We start from the raw sequence: 20,653 nt of genomic DNA on the forward strand, positions 1-20,653 counted from the left end.
CATAAAACAATATGCTAATCCCAATACACACCCTCCTCTTATTCCCCTACCTCTACCATCCTCCTTCCTTGCCCATCTTACCTATCCATATCTAAACAACCACCTCTTTATTTACTATAATACAGCTATACCCATTCTATATTACTTTGTTAACATGTTGTACTATGTAAGGTAAAATTATGTATCATACCTGATAATTTTCTTTCCATTAATCATAGCTGATCAATCCATAGACTGGTGGGTTGTGTCCATCTACCAGCAGGTGGAGATAGAGAGCAATCCTTTTGCCTCCCTATATGTGGTCATGTGCTGCCGGAAACTCCTCAGTATGTCGATATCAAACTCCATCCGCAGGACTCAGCACTTAGAGAATTACACCCACAAAGGGACACTCTGCCCAGCTCACCACCGCCGAAACGGGGGAGGGGAATTAACCCAGCTCATCCCCACACGTGGGGGAGGGGAATCTATCCAGCTCATCCCCGCGGAGCGGGGGAGGGACACCACACCCGCCGAAGCGGGGGGGATCTGGCTTATCCTGCAACCGCAACCGCGGGAGGAGCTGACTGACCCTAACACCGCCGAAGCGGGAGGGGTACAAAGCTGCCCTACAGCCGCACGAAGCAGGAGGGAGCGCCGGCAGAATTTAGGTCTCAATCCAGCCCCGTAAAACGGAGGGGAGAGGAATGCAGCAGCTCACTGTAACACAAAAATCGTCTCAACTCCTGAAGAATCCAATTGAAAAAACTTGAACACGAAGTCCTCCTGAACAGGAACTGAAGACTAAACTTGAACCTGAAATGCAACCAGAATAAAAACAGTACAGATATCTGGGAGGGGCTATGGATTGATCAGCTATGATTAATGGAAAGAAAATTATCAGGTATGATACATAATTTTACCTTCCATATCATCATGCTGATCAATCCATAGACTGGTGGGATGTACCGAAGCAGTACTCACCCAGGGCGGGACATAAAAATCCCTGACCGCAACACTGAAGCTCCAAACCGGGCCTCCGCCCGAGCAGCCACAGTCAAGCGGTAATGCCTGGAGAAGGTATGAGCCGATGCCCAAGTTGCCGCCTTGCAAATCTCTTCCAAGGAGACGGACCCGGCCTCCGCCATTGAGGCCGCCTGAGCTCTAGTGGAGTGCGCCTTCAGCCGGATAGGCGGCACCTTCCCCGCAGCCACATAAGCCGCTGCAATGGCTTCCTTGACCCATCTTGCCACTGTAGGCTTAGCAGCCTGCAGACCCTTACGAGGACCTGCAAACAGGACAAACAGATGATCCGACTTCCGGAAATCATTGGTCACTTCCAAGTATCTGAGGATGACTCGTCTCACATCTAGATATTTGAGAGCAGAGTACTCCTCTGGGTAGTCCTCCCTACGAAAGGATGGGAGACAGAGCTGCTGATTCACATGGAAGCGAGAAACCAATCTTGGGCAGGAAGGAAGGCACTGTGCGAATAGACACTCCTGCCTCAGTGAACTGCAGAAAGGGCTCTCGACATGATAGCGCCTGGAGCTCGGAAACCTCTTCTGGCTGAAGTGATAGCCACCAAAATGACTGCTTTCAACGTCAGGTCTTTCAGAGATGCCCTCGACAAGGGTTCAAAAGGCGGCTTCTGCAAGGCTCTTAGCACCAGATTGAGATTCCACGCAGGTACCACTGAGTGCAGAGGAGGGCGCAGGTGATTAACTCCCTTGAGAAAGCGCACCACATCTGGCTGCGAAGCAGGGAAGCACCCTTCAGGCAGCCCCTGAGCAAGCCAGAGCCGCTACCTGGACTTTAAGGGAACTGAGCGACAGGCCTTTCTCCAGACCTTCTTGCAGGAACGCCAACACTGAAGAAATTGGAGGCAGTGAAGGGAGAAAGGGAGCCTGCTCACACCACGATGCAAAGGTACGCCAAACCCTGGCGGTAAGCAGTAGAAGTAGAGCGCTTCCTCGCTCTTAGCATAGTGGCGATGACCTTGTCTGAGAAGCCTTTTTTCCTCAGACGCTGCCGCTCAATAGCCAGGCCGTAAGACCAAAGGGGGAGGGATCCTCCATCACTACGGGACCCTGATGCAACAGGCCCTGCTCTGCTGGCAGTCGCAGAGGTCCGTCCACTGAGAGCCTGATCAAGTCCGCATACCAGGGACGTCTGGGCCAGTCCAGACCCACCAGATTACCCGGCCCGGATGCTTTGCCACCCGGTCTAGCACCCTGCCCAACATGGGCCAGGGCGGGAACACATAGAGAAGCTCCTGTATCGGCCACTGTTGGAGAAGAGCATCTACTCCCAGAGATCTAGGGTCCTGTCCTCTGCTGAAAAAGCGCGGCACTTGGCAATTGGCCGATGACTCCATCAGATTTAGGCTCGGCTGGCCCCAGCGCTTCGTGATGTCCAAGAACGCCTAAGCCGATAGCTGCCACGCTCCGGGATCCAAGGTATGGCGACTGAGAAGTCCGCCTTGACATTCATGACTCCAGCAATGTGGGGCCGCCCGACAGCTGTTCCAGGTTCGCTTCCGCCCACTGGCATAGATTCATGGCCTCCTTGGCTAGAGGGGCGCTCTTGGTACCTCCCTGGCGATTGACATAGGCCACAGCCATGGCATTGTCCGACAGGACCCGTACTGGCTTCAACGCCAGTACTGGGAGAAACTCCAAAAGCGCCAACCGAAGGGCTCTGAGTTCCAGGAGGTTGATAGACCACTTTGCCTCTGCAGGAGACAGAGCCCCTGCCTGTCCTTCCCAAGCAGTGGGCTCCCCAGCCCGTCAAAGAGGTGTCCCGTCGTGATGACAACCCACTCCGGGGTCAAAAGAGGCATCCCTGCGGACAACTTGTCTGTCCTCAGCCACCAGCTCAGCGCCTTGCGCACCGCTAGGTCCAAGGGAAAGCGCACAGCGTAATCCTCCAACACTGGAGTCCAGCGCTGCAGCAGAGAGAGTTGTAGCGGTCTCATATGAGCCCTGGCCCAGGGCACTACTTCCATCGTGGCCGTCATAGAGCCCAACAGATGCACATAGTCCCAAGCCCGAAGAGGAGAGGCTACTAGGAACTGGTCCACCTGAGCCTGAAGCTTGACAATTCGATGTCCGGCAGGAACACTCTGCCCACTTGGGTGTCGAAACAAACTCCCAGATATTCCAGGGACTGAGTCGGGTGCAGCTGGCTTTTCTCCAGTTGATGATCCACCCCAGGGAGCTCAGAAGAGCAATCACCCGGTCTACAGCTCTGCCGCACTCTGCATAATAGGGGGCTCGGATCAACCAGTCGTCCAGATAAGGATGGACTTGTACTCCTTCCTTTCGTAGGAAGGCCGCGATGACCACCATTACTTTGGAGAAGGTCCGCGGAGCAGTAGCCAACCCGAACGGGAGGGCTCTGAACTGGAAGTGTCAGCCCAGGACTGCAAAACGCAGAAAGCGTGATGAGGAGGCCAGAGGGGAATATGCAGGTAAGCTTCCTTGATGTCCAAGGATGCCAGGACTCCCTTGCCTTCACTGCCGCTATAACAGAGCGGAGAGTCTCCATTCGAAAGTGCCGAACTTTCAAGGCCCGATTGACCCCTTTGAGGTCGAGGATAGGCCGTACAGAACCTCCTTTCTTTGGTACCCACAAAGTAAATGGAGTAACGTCCCTTGCCAAGCTGATCTTCTGGCACCGGAACGACCGCACCCAGGCGGATCAGATTGTCCAAAGTCTGCTGCACTGCCACAGCTTTGACCGGAGACTTGCAGGGAGAGTGCACAAACCCGTCTCTTAAGGGTCGGCAGAACTCTAGCTTGTAGCCGTCTCTGATGACTTCCAGCACCCAAGCGTCTGAAGTACCTGGGTCACTCGCCCAGAAACGAGGACAGACGTCCTCCAATCTGCACTGGGCCATGGACCCAGGCCCCGTCATTGGGTACGAGACCCTGGGGGAGGACCGGAGGCAGCTACCTCCGGGACGGCGGTCTCTGCGAAAGGAATGCTGCTTGGGGGAGAAGTTCCTTTTGAGGAAGACGGGGGGAAGAGGAGCCCGACTGCCCGGGCTGATAACGACGGCTTCCTGAAACCGTCCTTTGGAGAACCGGGGTGAGCACCACTGGCCTGAGCCTGACCTCTGGTAACCTCTTGCCCTCTAGACGTGCCGAGATCGGTCACAGATTTTGTCCAGCTCGCCCCCAAAAAGCAGCTTGCCTTTAAAAGGCAACTTAGCCAGGCGAGGACTTAGAGGCGTGGTCTGCAGACCAATGCTTCAGCCAAAGCCACCCAGCCAGTGCGCAGAGACTGTCTGAGCCATACTTTAGCTGAGGCTCTCAAGACATCATACAGCAAGTCTGCCACATAAGCCAAGCCCGATTCCAGGGCCGGCCAATCAAGGAAGGATCCGAGGGGGAAGCCCGCTGCACAATCGTCAGGCATGCCCTGGCCACATAGGAGCCGCAAACTGAGGCCTGCAAACTTAAAGCAGCCACCTCAAAGAACGACCTTAAGGCCGCCTCCAATCTTCTGTCTTGGGCGTCCTTTAGGGCCGTGCCACCTTCCACCGGCAACGCCGTTTTTTTAGTCACCGCAGTGATTAAAGAATCCACGGTAGGCCAAAGAAAGGCCTCCATTCACCTTCAGGCAGAGGATAGAGGCGGGACATAGCCCTAGCCACTTGAGGCTCACTTCTGGGACATCCCATTGAGCCGAAATCAAGGTGCGCATGGCCTCATGCACGTGGAAGGTTCTAGGTGGGCGCTTCGTCCCCAGCATAATGGCGGAGCCAACAGAGGCTGAGGGAGAGACGTCCTCCGGAGAGGAAATCTTCAAAATGCTCATGGCCTGCACTAACAGGTTGGGCAAATCCTCTGAGCGAAAGATCTGCGCTGCAGAGGGGTCATCCGCTCCATCCGAGCGGGAATCCGTCTCCTCCAAGGAATCCCCAAAGGACCGTTGGGAGAACTCAGATACGCTTGCCCTCATCTACATCAGAGGAGACAGAGTCCTCTAGGGCCTGGAAATCCACCCGAGGGCATTTGCTTCCGGATGGCCTCAACCCCTTTATCAGACAGGGGGGCAGGGGCAGCGTTTTGCATAAGAAAAGCCTAATGCAGCAGCAAAATGAACTCAGGGGAGAATCCCCCCGAACTGTGCACGGCCCTAGCCGCACCCTCAACCGGCGCTCGGCAAGAGCGGAGGAGAAACGTGCTGCGCATACAAAATGGCGTCCGGCCGGCGAAACTCAGAGAAGGAGCCGCGCGGGAAGAACGGGGCTTAACTTTGGCCGCTTTCTTACCGTCGCCCGAATCAAGGGCGACCATAGTATTAACGTCTCCCAGCTCGAGGGCGGCCCAAGAAGAAGCCGTCGAGCAGAGTGGCCGGCCAACATGGAGTGGGCGAGCAGCGGGGGATGGGCGCTTATGGCTGGGAAAAAACCGCCGCACCGGAGGAAGAACCGGGACACTGGACCGGAACTCCAACTGATGCTTAACAAAGGCGATTCAGGTTTGAAATCCCCGCATCGCTGCTAGACGCACCCACGCGGTTCGGGGGAGCGAATCCTCGCACCCTCGCCCTCCGACGCCATAAAGCCACGTGGAGACCGAACGGGGAAACCCCTGCCCGCTATAAAAAGGTAAAATTACCTGCTTCTCGCTCCGAGCTGTAACGAACTGGTGTCCCAGTGAGCAGCTGCAATAAACGTTGAAATAAACGTTGAAATAACGCCTTTAAGGACGTCAAAAACATTTTTTTTTTTTAACGGAGCCAGCGGGAGGGGGGAGAAAAGGAGGGACCTGGCACCACCAGGTTTGCACTTGCTCAAGAAGAGCCCTCAACCCCAGGTACTCAACAAAACCTAAAAATTAGGCTTGGAGACCTAGCCAGAGCTGCTGCTGTGTGTGACCACCACCTGCTGAGATAGAGAACATACTGAGGAGTTTCCGGCAGCACATGACCACATATAGGGAGGCAAAAGGATTGCTCTCTATCTCCACCTGCTGGTAGATGGACACAACCCACCAGTCTATGGATTGATCAGCATGATGATATGAAAGCCGCATTGAACCTGCTAATGAGTGGGAAGTGTGGGGTATAAGCGGTACAAATAATAATATTAATACAAAGGAGATGTCCAATTTATATTACAGAACGCATTCAAGGATGACTCAGGAAACTGCTTGGCAGCAAGGGGACTACTGTATGGGAAGGAAGTGACATATATGCACCGAACACTGGGCAAAGGACTTTCTTTCGTGGTCTTCTTCATCCACTGACAAATTTCTGTAAAGGAATAGTATTAGCAGCATGGGATTTTAATATTGTCCCTGATGGGAAATTAGACCATTCTAATGGAGGGGGCAGGTATAATATTTCTCACAGAAAGGCTTTTTTGTCCCTAATGCAAGCTCTGAACTAGTGGATATGTGGTGGTTAGACCACCCAACTCAAAAGAAATGATACTTTCTTCTCACACACCAGAGAAACTTATACATGCATAGATTTAATATGTGGGTGACAGAACTACTGGGCCCACTTTTGGATGCACATATTGAAAACATAAATATTTCCGATAAGGCCCTATATGGGTCGAGTTAGGTGGCTGGGAGGGGTGGCAAGCTAAGGGTTTTTGGAGACTCAATGAGTATTATTAGGAGACTGTCAGATTTGTGAGGAAATTAAGGGGTAAATAATAATTCACATTGAAAATAATGGTACAGCTGAATGATAGTTATTTGTGGGATGCCCTGAAGATGGTGGTGGTGAAGGCCACAAATAAAATGGAGGGCGAGGAAAAAGAAAGGGTGCGGGACTGATATATGTTGAATCTCAGACTACAGATCAAAGAGACAAATTTTTTGCAGAGGTAGCTTCAGCAAAAAATTTTGAATATGGTAATAAGTTGGAACTATGTTAGCCATACATCTGTGGAGAGTAAAGAAGTTGTCCAAACTATTCAAACATTTTTTGGGATCTTGCCAGGTATTTGTGACCTGGATTGGCCACTGTTGAAAACAGGATGCTGGGCTGATGGACCTTTGGTCTGACCCAGTAATGGCAGAGTACTTATGCAGAAGATAAGGGAAAGGAAGATACCCTTCATTATCGTGATAAAGAGATTAGAGAGAGAAATTCTTAAAGATTTTATACAAAATGTATAACAGTGAAGGTGGGAGGAACAGAGGAGGCATAACACAATATTAGAGTCATATTCAATTACCCCACCCTAACACCAGCAGAAAAAGAACAGCACATGGATTCATAAACTTTATGAATACCAAGGCCTGTATTAAATTCCAATGGAGGTTACAAAGAGGTTTTTATTCCATCCAGTGAGGTACACGGCAGAGGTGCCCTTTGACACTTCCTGTTTGCTCTTTCTATAGAGTCACTGGCACAATTAGAGATAATATGGATATTAAAGGGTTTAGGGCCGAGAAACACCATTATAAAAAGCACTTTTTGCTGACATACTTTTCAATGTGGTCTCTCCTGAACCAACACTCACAGTTATTATACAAGATTTATTGGAGAGTGGACACATTGCCAGGTTTTCAAGTATGCTTTGATAAATCAGAATTATTGGGTACAAATACTGAAAGGGTGGATGAAGCGTCATTATAGTGAGCACTATCCTTTTAAATGGTCTAAAGGGGAGATACCCTATTTAGGTAGTGCAACTTACTAAAGACTTATCCATTCTATAATCAAAAGAACTACGGGGAAAACTTTACAACAGATTAGAGTAGATTTGGGGAAATGAAAGGCTTATGTTGTTGTTGTGATGGGGGATGTATTGTGGTAATTAAAATGAACATCTTGTCTACATTACTGTTTTTATATTCCCATCTTTACCTTTGGAAGTTTCCCAGTCAGTGCTTATACAAGTACAAAGGGATAGTTCATATTTTCACTTGGGGAGAGAAGCCACCCCAGCTTGCTAACAACTTTTTGTGGCAGAGAACAGAGTTTAGGCAGGATGGCGTGTTCCCAACTTGGTGCGGTACTTTTTGGACTTCACAATCATGGCAGTTATTAGAGTGGGCTATAGACCGACTAAAGCAGGTGGTTCTATGGAACAGGATCAATTCCCTGCTCTTCCTTTGCGCATTGCTATGGATTACGGGTGAGGGAAAGTTACCAGAGCTCAGATTACCAATCCTTATGAGTATTTGTTGCACATTTGGTCGAAGATTCATACATGTTTCAGGGTACAGACATAGTTATCATCACTGGCCCTGATTCTTTATTAGCCATTGTTTAGGCGGGGGGGGCATGGGAAGGTGGTATTTCTTACTATGGAGGGGTGCTTGGGGGGGTTGATACAATTTATGGATATAGGGGACATGCATTTCTTTTGAAGATCTAAAAGAGATATCTACTAGGGCTCTCTTTCCATACCTGCAGGTTAAACATTTTATAGTGTCTCCCAAAATTGATCCAAGGGAGGATCCGGAACATAGGGAGCACCTTGAAAACTAGTGGGTAGCGCTGGGGAAATTGAAGGGTCCCATTTCCATTTACATAGATTTTTAAATGGGAAGGACTTTCAAAAGTACAGGTTTGTTACAATGGGAGCTGGATTTGGGCGAAGAATTTGGCAAGAGTACTTGGAAAAGGGTGTTTCATGAAGTTAAACAAGTTTCAATTTGTGTCCTTATCAAGAAACATACAAGGTTCCTACCAAACGGTATTGCACTCCAGTACCTCAGAGTTATGCTGGAGATGTCAGAAAAATAGGGGAACTTTTTTCCATATATATTGGTTCTGTGATATAATACAAAATTCTTGGAAAGTGATCACATAGTTAATAAGGCAACTTTAGCCTCCCCATTTCCTTGTGAACCAAATTTAGTTTGCTCAGATTGGGTAACCAAAGTCAAGAGATGTGTCTTGCAGCAGCAAAATGGAAACAGCACAGAGGCCTACAGTAAATGACTAGGCAATATGATTATGAGCAATTCGAGATGAGGAACAATTAACGATTGTCATCATGGTCGTTTTGATTCTACTAGGGAAGAATGGACAAAATTAGCTCACGTTATGCCATGTGTGAAAGTCTAAATAAATAGTTATGAGTGTTGGGTGTTGCATGTTGTGGGGTGTTGGGTGTTGCATGTTGTGGGGTTTTTGGGGGGGTTTGATAACTAATCATTGGGAGGAAAGGGAGGTTTCGAGTTAGGGGGATGCGAGCTCTTCATTTACTGGAGGTGTATAAGGGGAGTTGTATGCATTGGTTTACATGAAATGGTTTTCTTTTTTGTATTGTAAAACTTGAATAAAAAATTTAAAGTTAAAAAAGGGAAAAGCATCCCGAAATCCTGAATGCCTTTTTTCATACCTCCCCTCAATGCTACTCCTTTGTCTCATACACTATGCCATTCCACAATCAATACCCCTACTTATCTCTTCAGCTAATCCTCTTCTCACCCCACAATGAATCATTTAAATGAGGGTCCTCTTCTACATCGGGTGTGTATATTTCATCCATATATTTACCATAGTAGAGGGAGGAAAAAAAACGACTCTCAGTCAAACCACTTACCAACACAACCTTAAGTGTTGGACGTTAGTCATGGCCTGTCTAATTTCCTTTCCTGAGTCCTGCTAGACCAGTCCAGCAGAGGGACGTAGAGATACTAAACTATTACCAGTGGCATACCGATATAAGGGCTGATGCTGCACTCTGAATTCTCTACTGCCAAAAGCAGAATTAGATTCCACATACTACACCAAAGACGACCCCAATCACACTGTAACCCTGTAGTGTCACAATGGTTCCACATAATAAGCCATATAGCAACCGATTGATGGGAACATTAGACACTAAAGGGTTTTTAATTAAATATCGACCTCTAATAAAATTATTACATACATACCACAGAGAGAGGAGAGCAGAGACCTCAACGAATCCCTTAGAACTGCATCCTCCAGGGCGGGTCCTGGACTGGTCTAGTAGGACTCAAGGAAATGAACAGGTATAACTACATTTCATCTTCCTTATCGTCCCTGCTAGACTAGTACACTGCACTGGAAGTACCCAAGCATACCTTGCTAGGAGAGGGAAGATAAGGTCCCCTGGTTAACCACTCTGCCAAAGGAGATGGGAGGAAAGATATGATAGAAGTCTATAAAATCCTGAGTAGAGTGGCACATTAAAAACAAACAGGAGAAAATATTTTTTCACTCAATGTATAGTTAAGCTCTGGAACTCATTGCCAGAGAAAGTGATAAAGCAGTTAATGTAGCTGGGTTTAAAAAAGGTTTAGACAAATTGCTGGAAGAAAAAGTCATTAAAAAAAAAACCTCATTTCCTCTATGAATCCTTCTGCTTCTCAAATGGATCAATTCCTCCAAGTTGGTTTAAAGGTCTCTTCCTTGGGTCTTTTGCCAATTATTCTACAAATTGTTCCTTAAGTCCGTCATCGAGACAGGTGCCAGTAGCATGGAAAGAGGCAGCTGTCCGGCCAATATTGAAGAAGCCATCACTGATGCTACACTCCCAGTTAATTAGTGCCCAGTCTCTACTATTTCTTTTCTTTCAAAAACAACAAAAAAAATTGGTATTTCAACAACTTCTCTCCATGTGAAATCAATTAATTGCTACATCTGAGACAATCTAGTTTTCATTCAGGTCATAGTACAGAGGCCATTTTAGCTTCTCTTTTGAGTGACATACACAGAAATCTAGATAAAGGTTTGATTACCTTACTAATTTCCTTAAACTTATCAGCAGCCTTTGATTTTTAATCATTCCCTTCTTTTACAGAGATTGTCATCAACAGAGGTATCAGGTATGGCTCTCAAGTGGTTCAATTCCTTTCTTAAAGACCAAACATTTTCTGTAACTGTTACAGTAATACCTCTTCACCTTTTCCGATAAAATTTGGAGTTCCACAGGGTTCTATTCTGTCACCTCTTTCTATTTTAACATCTTTTTTAGGTCCATTAGGAACATTTGTTCAGTCTTTTAATATTTCTACATACATTTATGCCGATGACATCCTTCTGGTGAATCATACTAACCCTACAGCCATAGTCTTTTCACCCTTTAAATTCATGTCTTGAGGCTGTAGCAATGTGGCTGAAAGGATAAACTGTTTGGTCCTTAACCCTGATAAGACTGTTGCATGCTGGATTTCTAACCATCTACCTCACCTGCTATTGTTCCTATTCTTTTTGGTCTACCCCAACCAACAGTCGACTCTTTTAGATATTTGGGCGTTTTATCGACTCTCATCTGATATTCACTAAGCAAATGTACTCTGTACTTCAATCTGTTTTTTTTATGCATTACAGCAACTGTATTCTGTTCACCCTATCTGTACCTCAGATGTTCTACATACCTTATACCATGCTCATGTGACCTCGCAATAGACTATTGTAATGTGGTCTATGCAAGTTTACCTCAATCTGCCTTAAAAAGATTGCAATCATTACAAAACAATGCAGCCCGTTTTCTATGCTGGGCTAAACGTGGGAATCATGTTACTCCACTACGTAACATCGACATTGGGCTTCCTGTTTGCTCCAAGATTCAGTTTAAAATCCTATTGCTAATTTTCAGAGCGCTTTGGACAGTACCCCAGATTATTTGTTCAATCTTAGTATACCCTCTGTTCCATTGGGGATTTTGTAGTCATTAAATGACTTGGGAAAAATCCACAATTCCAGGAATAACGTGTATAAAATGTTTGTACGTTTGGGAAGCTTGCCAGGTCCCCTTGGCCTGGATTGGCCGCTGTCATGGACAGGATTGCTGGGCTCAATGGACCCTTGGTCTTTTCCCAGTGTGGCATTACTTATGTACTTATGATTAATTCTCCTATCCCCTTTACAAGCACATAGAAGTCTAATGTAGCCAGTGCCTTTATTTTATGGCACCCACTCTCTGGAATGCTTTGCACCTGGGGCTCTGAAATGTCTTACAAACAATTTAAATTGGATCTGAAAACACCTTTTTGCTGAGATTTTTAACTCTCTTTAAGGGACAATGGACAGGGAATGACAGAAGCACTCACTACGCTGTGTTCTCTCTCTTTGTTGGAATGTATGTATGACTTTCCTATTTTTTATATTATTTCCTCTGCAGTTGTTGTTATTCTGTACAACACCTAGACTTGGCTAATTCAAACTTGGCAATTATTCAAATGAAAACAAACATAACCCGTTACGGTAGACCTGAGAAAGCTCTGTCTACCACTAGAGTTAAGAATCATGGAATCATGCCGCTTTTTGGGACTCTGGCAAGTACTGGTGACCTGGACTGAGCACTGTTGGAAACAGGAACTGGACAGGATGGACCCTTGGTCTGACCTAGTAGGGCAACTTGTTCTTATATAAATTGAAACTTCTGGAGAAGAGGAAAAAAAAAAAAAAGAGAGAGACCCAGATCTTTAGAATTGGTACGCCACTCAGCTGATTTTACCGTCCATCCACCTAACTTAACAGAAAATGTTATAATACTGCACTGTACACCCACACCACCACCCAGCTACTCCTTTATGCCACTCGGATGGCAAAACTTTCTGGTGAGAACTCTAGAATTCAGTTCAATTTTTTACAAGGTTTGTTTTGAAATTTATCATTAAAGGATTTTAAGAGCTAGAGGACTGAAAGTTACCACACCTGCTTAAATTGTTGAGCAGGTGGTGGTTACCAAGGTCTTTTCCCTCCCTTTAAGGAAGGTGTCACTTTTAATTATATTAATATGTACACTTACATATTATTCAGCAATCATTTTTTATATTTTTCATTTGTAGTGTTTGCTCCCATTTGAGCATTATTAAAAGGGAGTAATTTGTTTCAGTAGTCTATACTATATACCAAGAAAGTAGGCGTGCAAATCTCTCTCATGTGTATTTATTGCGGATATCCCGAAAACCTGATTAGCCAGGTGGTCCCCGAGGACTGGGTTGAAAATCACTGGCCCATAACATACTTTACAGCAGTGTTTCCCTTGCCAGTCAGGTTTTAGAATATCTACAAAGAATAAGCATAAGATTGATTTGCATACACTGCCTCCCTTATATGCAAATCTTTTTCATGCATATTCATTGTGGATAACTTGAAAAACCTGACTGGCAAGGAGGGTACTCCAGGACCAACTAGGGAAACACTGTTTTATACTTTCAATGTGAATTATAAAAATACTAGTTAAAAAGGCCCGGTTCTGACACAAATGAAACGGGCACTAGCACGGTTTTCCTCGGATTGTGTATGTTTGAGAGAGTGTATGTGAAAGTGACTGTGCGTGAGAGAGAGAGTGAATGTGCGTGTGTGTGTGAGAGAGAGAGTGAGTCTGGGTGCGAGTGTGTCTGTGAGAGTGTGTGTGACAATAAGAGTGTGTGCAAGTGCGTATGTGAGAGACAGTCAGAGTGTGTGTGTGAGACACAGACTCGCTGTGAGACTGAGTGTATGAGACCAAGAGAGTGTGTGCAAGTGCGTATGTGAGAGACAGTCTGAGAGTGGTGTGTTGAGACACAGACTCTCTGTGAGATAGTGTATGAGACCAGAGAGTTTGTGAGTGACTGTGTGACACATAGTGAATGTGATACAGTGTGAGACACAGTGAGTGAGAGAGAGTGTGTGTGTGACAGAGATACCTCCCCCCCCCCCCCTCTCTGGTGTCAGCCCCCCCTCCCTCCCTCCCTCCCTCTCTCTCTGGTGTCTGAGCGTTACTGTACAGGACGCTGAGTTCTGGTTGTGCTTCAAGGAACTGACCAATCCTATTTAATAGATGCACCTTTCAACATTCTGAAGCCGAGAAACCTCTTGTGGTTGGTCACTTTCTGCTTGTGACGAACCCGGAAGTACGTGATGTCCATTCAGGAGATGGATACAGAGAGCAGGATTGCATCAGCCATGCAGTCAGCTTCAGAATGTTGGAGGTGCGTTTATTATATAGGATTCCAAAATTAGTAAGGAAAAATTACATGCATCTCCACACTTCTTGACTCATACTGAGCAGAGACCTCTAGCAGCAATGGCAACCATAGGTAATTTATATTTTCCAACTTCTACACAGTAAAGCAATCTTCTTGGCAGAATAGCTCAATTAGCAGAGGATCATCCATGGACTGTAGTCAAGTCTTACCATACATTTTTCTACTGGATTCAGACAGGGTCATTCAAGAACATTCTTATTCTTCCTGAGACGCCACACTATTGTTTCTTTACATTGTGCTTAGGATCCTTGTTCTGGCCAAAAGATGCATCTTCCCCCCAGTACCAAGGTCTATGACAGACTATGATTTCCTCTAGCATCTGCCTGTACTTTCAACATCTATCTTCCCTTAATCTTGACATACTAGTCCTCTCCCTACTGCTGTAACGCATCCCCACAATACAATGCTGTCATCACCATGGTTTGTGGTATGGATAATGTTAGCTGGATGAGCACAATAATTGTATTAATACACAAACTGTTACAATCATAGAACAGACAGTGCTGTAAGGGATATTAAAAAAAAAAAAAAAGTAGGGATTGTCCCCTTTTATGTAAGGTGCTATATCAAAAATGTTTTTTCATCCGTTTACTGGCTGTGGAGGTCTGCTTGGTCCACTCCTACTTTCTTGTATTTATACACAATACGTGGGGGTTTGTTTGCTGCCCAAGGGATATTCAAACAGACTGAAAGGTTCTTGTAACTTTCTCCCAAGCCATATAATTGAATATCTTTATCCTGACATTCATTTGGCAATCCCATGTCCCAGCATGTTTAGACTTATGCTTCAAATTCACTTCATTCAACAGAAATAACATGATTTTCATCCAAAAGCATTTGGATCAGCTAACTTATTGTGACTGCACACAGGTAGGTTCTATTTAACTTATTATGGGCATTGTTAAAGAAATCTTTAGAAACAGAGCTTCCCCAAAGAATACATTTTGGTTTCTTATTCTTACTTTTGAACAATTCTTTAATTGAAGATGTGAGTTCCAAAACCTAAGTATATTTTTTCCAAAATGAGTTCAAACTGGAAACATACTGCCTTTACAGACAGCCATAAGATGTGTGAAATTTGAACTGAAAGGCATTTATTCGCAAGATATATAATATTTAGTGAAAAAATTCTTATGTTGGCTAGAATTCTTGAAATAAAACAGCTTTTTCTACTCCGGGTTTTGGATCTCACCTCTTAAATTGTTCTTTCACACTGGAAATTTTCCCCGATCCACACACCATACTCTATCAATTCCTACTTTAGAAAGTCATTTTGCATGTATATTTATTAGGATTTATTTACCGCCTTTTTGAAGGAGTTCACTCAAGGCGGTGTACAGTAAGAATAGATCAAACATGAGCAACAGGCATTTACAACAGTAAAATATTCGAAAACAATACAAAGTATGGCATGGTATACTAGCAATGTCAACACAATATGTAACAGAACATTATAACTGGTAGTGAAGGGTAAGGCAAGTTGTAACATATAGATGGGTAAGAAAGTAGGAAGAATTAGAAAGTAAGGTGACTGATTTGAAGAAAGTTGCACATGGAGGAGTGGATAAACTGTCCTGCTGCAGTATGTGCAGCCGAGTCACTCCCTGTATATGTGAGTGAGACTAACAAGTTAGTTACTTCTTCCATTAAAGGCTTGGTTGAAGAGCCAAGCTTTCACCTGCATCCTGAAGTAGAGATAGTCTTGTGTTAAGCGGAGCCTTTCAGGCAATGCATTCCAGAGTGTAGGGCTACTCCGGAGAAGGCTCGCTTGAGGAGAGTATATGTCAGTATACATATATTTAAAATGTCACATATAATTACCCCCACATAAAAGTACACACAGTGACAAGAACACACATACTCTTTATGCATATGAATATTCAGGGATAAGAGTTTTATATACCTGTATGCTACCCAATGTGCCCAATTTCACTTTAGGTGCAATCTCTGCAGCTTTTCAAGAACAATTTATTAAAAAAAAAAAAAAGACATCTAGGAACTTATATGTCTTTATAAATAAGCCCAAATAGACACACTCTTGCACTCTCAACATAAAGCAATCTGTTATGAAATTACTTTCTTCATGCATTTTGAATTATATTTTTTAGACAACAGAATAAAAACCAAATGAGGGTGTGGAGACTTTTGCAAAGTGCTGTATATATATGCATGTTTCTATATGTTTGAACCTTCTGGAATCCTCATAAGTACTGTGAAAGATGTGATTTATTAAAAAATATCTTGGGAGACTGAGGTGAAGGATACATACATGCTAACGTAATGTGGTATGAGTGAGAAGGGTTGGGGTTTGGATGATATGTTTTCATAAAACTTTTTATTTTTGTAAAAAAAATTTTTTAAGACTGTACACTACAATGAGGATCCCTGATTAGTGGGAGAGCAAAACAGAAGCAATAAAGGAAAGAAAAGGAATCTTATAAACTGAGTGCTCTACATAGCACATAAACGACACAGCCTCTTCTACGCTATGAAATGTCTCATGGAGTTCAATTATGTATACCTAGAGCAGCAGCCCTGATCAACTAAAATATTGGATGTAACAACTACATAATCTGTACAGCACTGTAACCATTCATAAATCATAAATGAGTTAGTAGTTACTGAGGATGGGCAGACTGGAGAGGACATTTGGCCCTTATCTGCCGTCATGTTTCTCTGTTTCTATAAAGGTCCCTGCTTATTAGCACGTGATAATGGTGTTATCGTATATCTGATGCATAAAATAGGCTTTGTGGTAGAAAACATATGCTACCACCATTAACGTGGTAAACTTTAGTAACTAGCAGCCAAAATCAAATACTTGCTGAGGAAAAAGTTTATGGGGAATTTTGTAGAAGGCTGCCCTCACTATAACGAAGAGCACACTAGAAAGCTTGGGTATTCCTGCTGTTAGCACATGTAGCATGTTAGCTGTCCAAGGAATAACTATACTACTACAATATGTTTTTATTACTTCCATCCTAGAAGATCATGTTCAATCAGAAAATATTCAGCAACATTGGTGTTAAAATGAGATGCCTGCTAAACTGAGGAATTTTAAGTGTGAGAAAGTGCACTGTAAGAATTTAAATGCAGTGTAGGGATTGTTATTTCAGAATTCTGAGGGCTCTAATACCATGAGCATTATACACTTTTTGTTTTGCAGGTTGAAACAATGAGGAAATCTAATTATAACTTATTGTTTGTATAATTGGTTAACCAGCACTTAATCTTTATCCCTACAAAGTTTTACACCTTTCTTAGGGTTGTTTACTAAAGCTTAAGTCAAGTTATCTGCAGCAGGGCCCATAGGAATAAAATGGGCCCTGCTGCAGATAACTCGAGCTAAGCTTTAGTAAACAGGGGGGCGGGGGGGGTTAGTACTTCACTAGTCCTGTCAGGGCTTTTATCCTTATAAACTTTGTCTCTTTGTTCTGCTGAATGCAGTCCATACCCTCTCTTTCTAGCCCATAATCTACCAGCTAGATCCAAGAAGAGTGTGCACTGCAACCCCCCCCCCCCCCCCCCTTGCATTCATGGCTACGGGAAGTTAACATATATATAAAACAAATACATATGCCATTATGATGAGTCTTCATAAAACGTGGAGACTGTTTTCAAGATGGTACATCTCAGTTCTTAGGTGTACACCTTTTAGGTTTCCATGAATACAGTGAAAAAAATTTCCATCTGTCACTGCTTTGGTAAGATGGACAGTAAATTGGACATATGATACTTAGCTACCGCTAGCTCCTCATAAGACATACATAGTACTCCTCTAATCTGATATCAGAAACACTCTTTATAACAAGGATGCCAAATTAAAGGTTGCAACTAGCTAAATAAAAGCTATTTATGGAGAAGTCCAAAACTTTCATATCATGAACATCTACCCTAAAAAGATAACTAACCCGGCTGTTTGTGGACAGAATACAGTTCAGAAACCACATAGTTAACAAGAGAAAAAGAGGAAGTTTCTTTACCACTTATCAAAGTCCCACAATAACCAGAGAAGCATAAAAATTAAAAAAACTAGTAATTTCAACACAAACAGTTCAATTTGGCAGCAAAATCATGGTACTTCATGTTTTAACTTACTTATTAGAGACTGGTCTCAAGCATAAGAGGAGCTTTGAATGCATGTTGGTTAGTCTGTACACTTAACACTCAAGTGCATTTAAGTAGTACATACCCTCTCTCGTGCACCAGAATGATTTCTTTCTCGCAGGTGCTGATGATTAGAAACAGATGCATTCCAACGATGAGCTTGGCTTTGGGATCGGGTATGTGCAATGTCAGGAACCTGTTTTATTTGTTGTAAATTCATATGCTGCTCTATGTCTTGGTTTGCTAGCGTTGCTTGACTTGAGCTGTTTTGGCCATATGAAGAGTCATGAAATTGGATTAGGAGCTCCTCCTCAAGAAGATCTGCTGGATCAAGTCCTGAAAATGGCTCAGTCTGAGATTCGTCCTGGTGAAGTAAATTGTCCTCTAAAGAAGAAAATCCATTGCTTTCTATGTGATCACTGAAATGACTCATCTGAGGAGAGCCAGCTGATGCAGGAAAATTAATGTCCACAGAGGACAATTTTGAACTGCTGAAGTTGCCCTGAGGATGTGCTGAATGCAGCATTTGGAAACGGTTTGAATTCAGTGTTGCACTGGGGTTAAGGATATGCTGGGCAGTTTCTTCCTTGGTCCCTGTTGCAGCTGAAAAGGCATCACTTCCAGGAAAATCTGATAGAGAGTGAGTTGATTGGCTGGTGCTAAGAGCTGAGGAAGACTGCAAAAGACCATTAGCAGAAATATGACTGCTGGAATAATAATGAGAAGAAAAGGGCTGTGTAGAATTGACAGAGCAAGAAGCCAAACCTGAAGACTGTCCATCAAAGTTATCTTCTTGCTGACCACCATGATGATTCCCACAAAAGCGCACCGATGGATTTGAAGGTTGAGAAAACTGTTGTGCAGGAAGGGGCTGCTGTGGAGTTGACGGATTACAAACTCGAGGCTGCTGGGAGACATTGACTCTTTGTGTAGTTGTAATACTAGCTTCCATAAAATTTTTTGGCTGACTAAGTGCTTCCTGCCCAGGATTAACACTGTTTCTGCTCTGCGGTGAGTGCAGCGAGGCACACTGCTGTTGTGGTTCACTAGCCTGAAATAAAGCAAAGTCATGATGTCCTACAAAACTTTTGCTTTGTCGCATAGACTGAGCATGTCCTTGGTGGAAAGGGGACCCATTTTGACTTGGGACACTGCTAGCAGTTTGGTGACCCCACATAGGGCTGCCATCTGCCACATCTGGAAACATTCTATTGGCCTGGGTTTGCGTATGAATAGGAGAGCAATTGAATTCTGAGCGCGGAGACAGCACATTTTCAGTCGAGTTGTTGAATCCCTGGTGATGAGGAACAACTTGATGAAGTTTGAGTGAATCAAACTGATTTAACTGGTCAAAATCATTAATCTTTTGATGTGTTTGAGAGTCTTGCACATGGTTCAATGTATCTACATGTAAAGGCTCAAACTCAGCACCCAAATTCAACTCATCAACAAGAGACACAGGCCCCGGTTGTACAAAAGTATCATCAGACAAACCTAAAGTCTCATCAAAAAGGTGGGTATCATCAAAAAAGTCCATCATAGGATCAGTCATTTGATATTTGTTCAAGATTGTTGATTCAATCCAAAGGGCTCAGGGACTGCCGTTCTGTAATTAAAAAGTAACCCAACTGCTTGACTGATCACTAAAGGATCCAAGGCATGCTAGCGACAGTCAACACAAGTAGAAAAATGCATGCTTCACAGTTTGCAAATGTATCCTATGGAACAAAAGCAAATAATGTCAATTTACATTGTGCAACTTCTTTTCAAAAAATGAAAAAAAAAATACTGGAAGAAAATGTATACTTATTTTTTAAAAATTCACTATTAAAGTAAGCTGTGCATTCAGTAAAAAAACACCACAATAATAATCATACTATATAAGAGACCAACGTATCCAATACCTAAATCAAGTTAATGTTATCAAACTCAGATAGCACTAACCTGATTGAATACTTCAAATTCAGATTATCAGGATATACTCCCTATTGCCAGAATATAGCTCCAAGACTGCAATACACACAGCTGTGGCCATCATGTGTGCTTTGATAGGGCTTACTAAGTTCAAAAAAACTACAAGACAACACAAAATTAAGTTCATTAAGGTGAATGTTAAACATGTAATCTCAAGTTTTAAAAAGTGTTTATTTATTTATTGCATTTGTATCCCACATTTTCCCACCTCTTTGCAGGCTCAATGCGGCTTACAATACATCATGATTAGTGGAAATATATAAGAAAATATATAAGAAAATAGACAAGTGAGAAGCTTATGTTAAGAAGGCTTTCTCCTATTTTGTCTCTCAGTGGTATATCTTCAGCTATACTCTTTTTGCAACCCCACTCAGCAACTATGTAAAGCAAATATATTTCAACTAATACTGCATATTGGTCCTTTAAACTATGCTTTTGACAGAATGATAGTACAATGATTCTGAAATCTGTTATACAGACTCAAGACAAGATGCATGCTGTATGAAACGTATTCAAATTAATAAGATATTTGTATTAATTTTTTTAAAATGATAACGTTCAGCAGGTGGCTGAGTGCCAGCTCCTTCTTTCTATAAATGCCGATTGATTATACTGTCAAATAAATGTCAGCTTTTATGTTACTTTCTAGAAAGTCTGACAAC

At 43.7% G+C, this 20,653-nt stretch overlaps 1 protein-coding gene across 4 annotated transcripts in view; it reads right to left on the reverse strand.

Moving 5' to 3' along the window:
- The window catches only part of LOC115470793 (chromodomain-helicase-DNA-binding protein 9-like), a 624,303-nt gene that overhangs the window by 603,048 nt on the left and 602 nt on the right, over nt 1-20,653 (reverse strand). For all 4 annotated transcript variants that reach the window (XM_030204322.1, XM_030204321.1, XM_030204320.1 and 1 more), the window contains exon 2: nt 18,103-19,735. In XM_030204322.1, coding sequence (XP_030060182.1) covers nt 18,103-19,569 — 1,467 coding nt within the window. In that variant the 5' untranslated portion in view covers nt 19,570-19,735. The remainder of the gene's footprint in view (nt 1-18,102; nt 19,736-20,653) is intronic.

This window comes from Microcaecilia unicolor, chromosome 5 (genome assembly GCF_901765095.1).
Source record: "Microcaecilia unicolor chromosome 5, aMicUni1.1, whole genome shotgun sequence".
Taxonomy (NCBI): domain Eukaryota; kingdom Metazoa; phylum Chordata; class Amphibia; order Gymnophiona; family Siphonopidae; genus Microcaecilia; species Microcaecilia unicolor.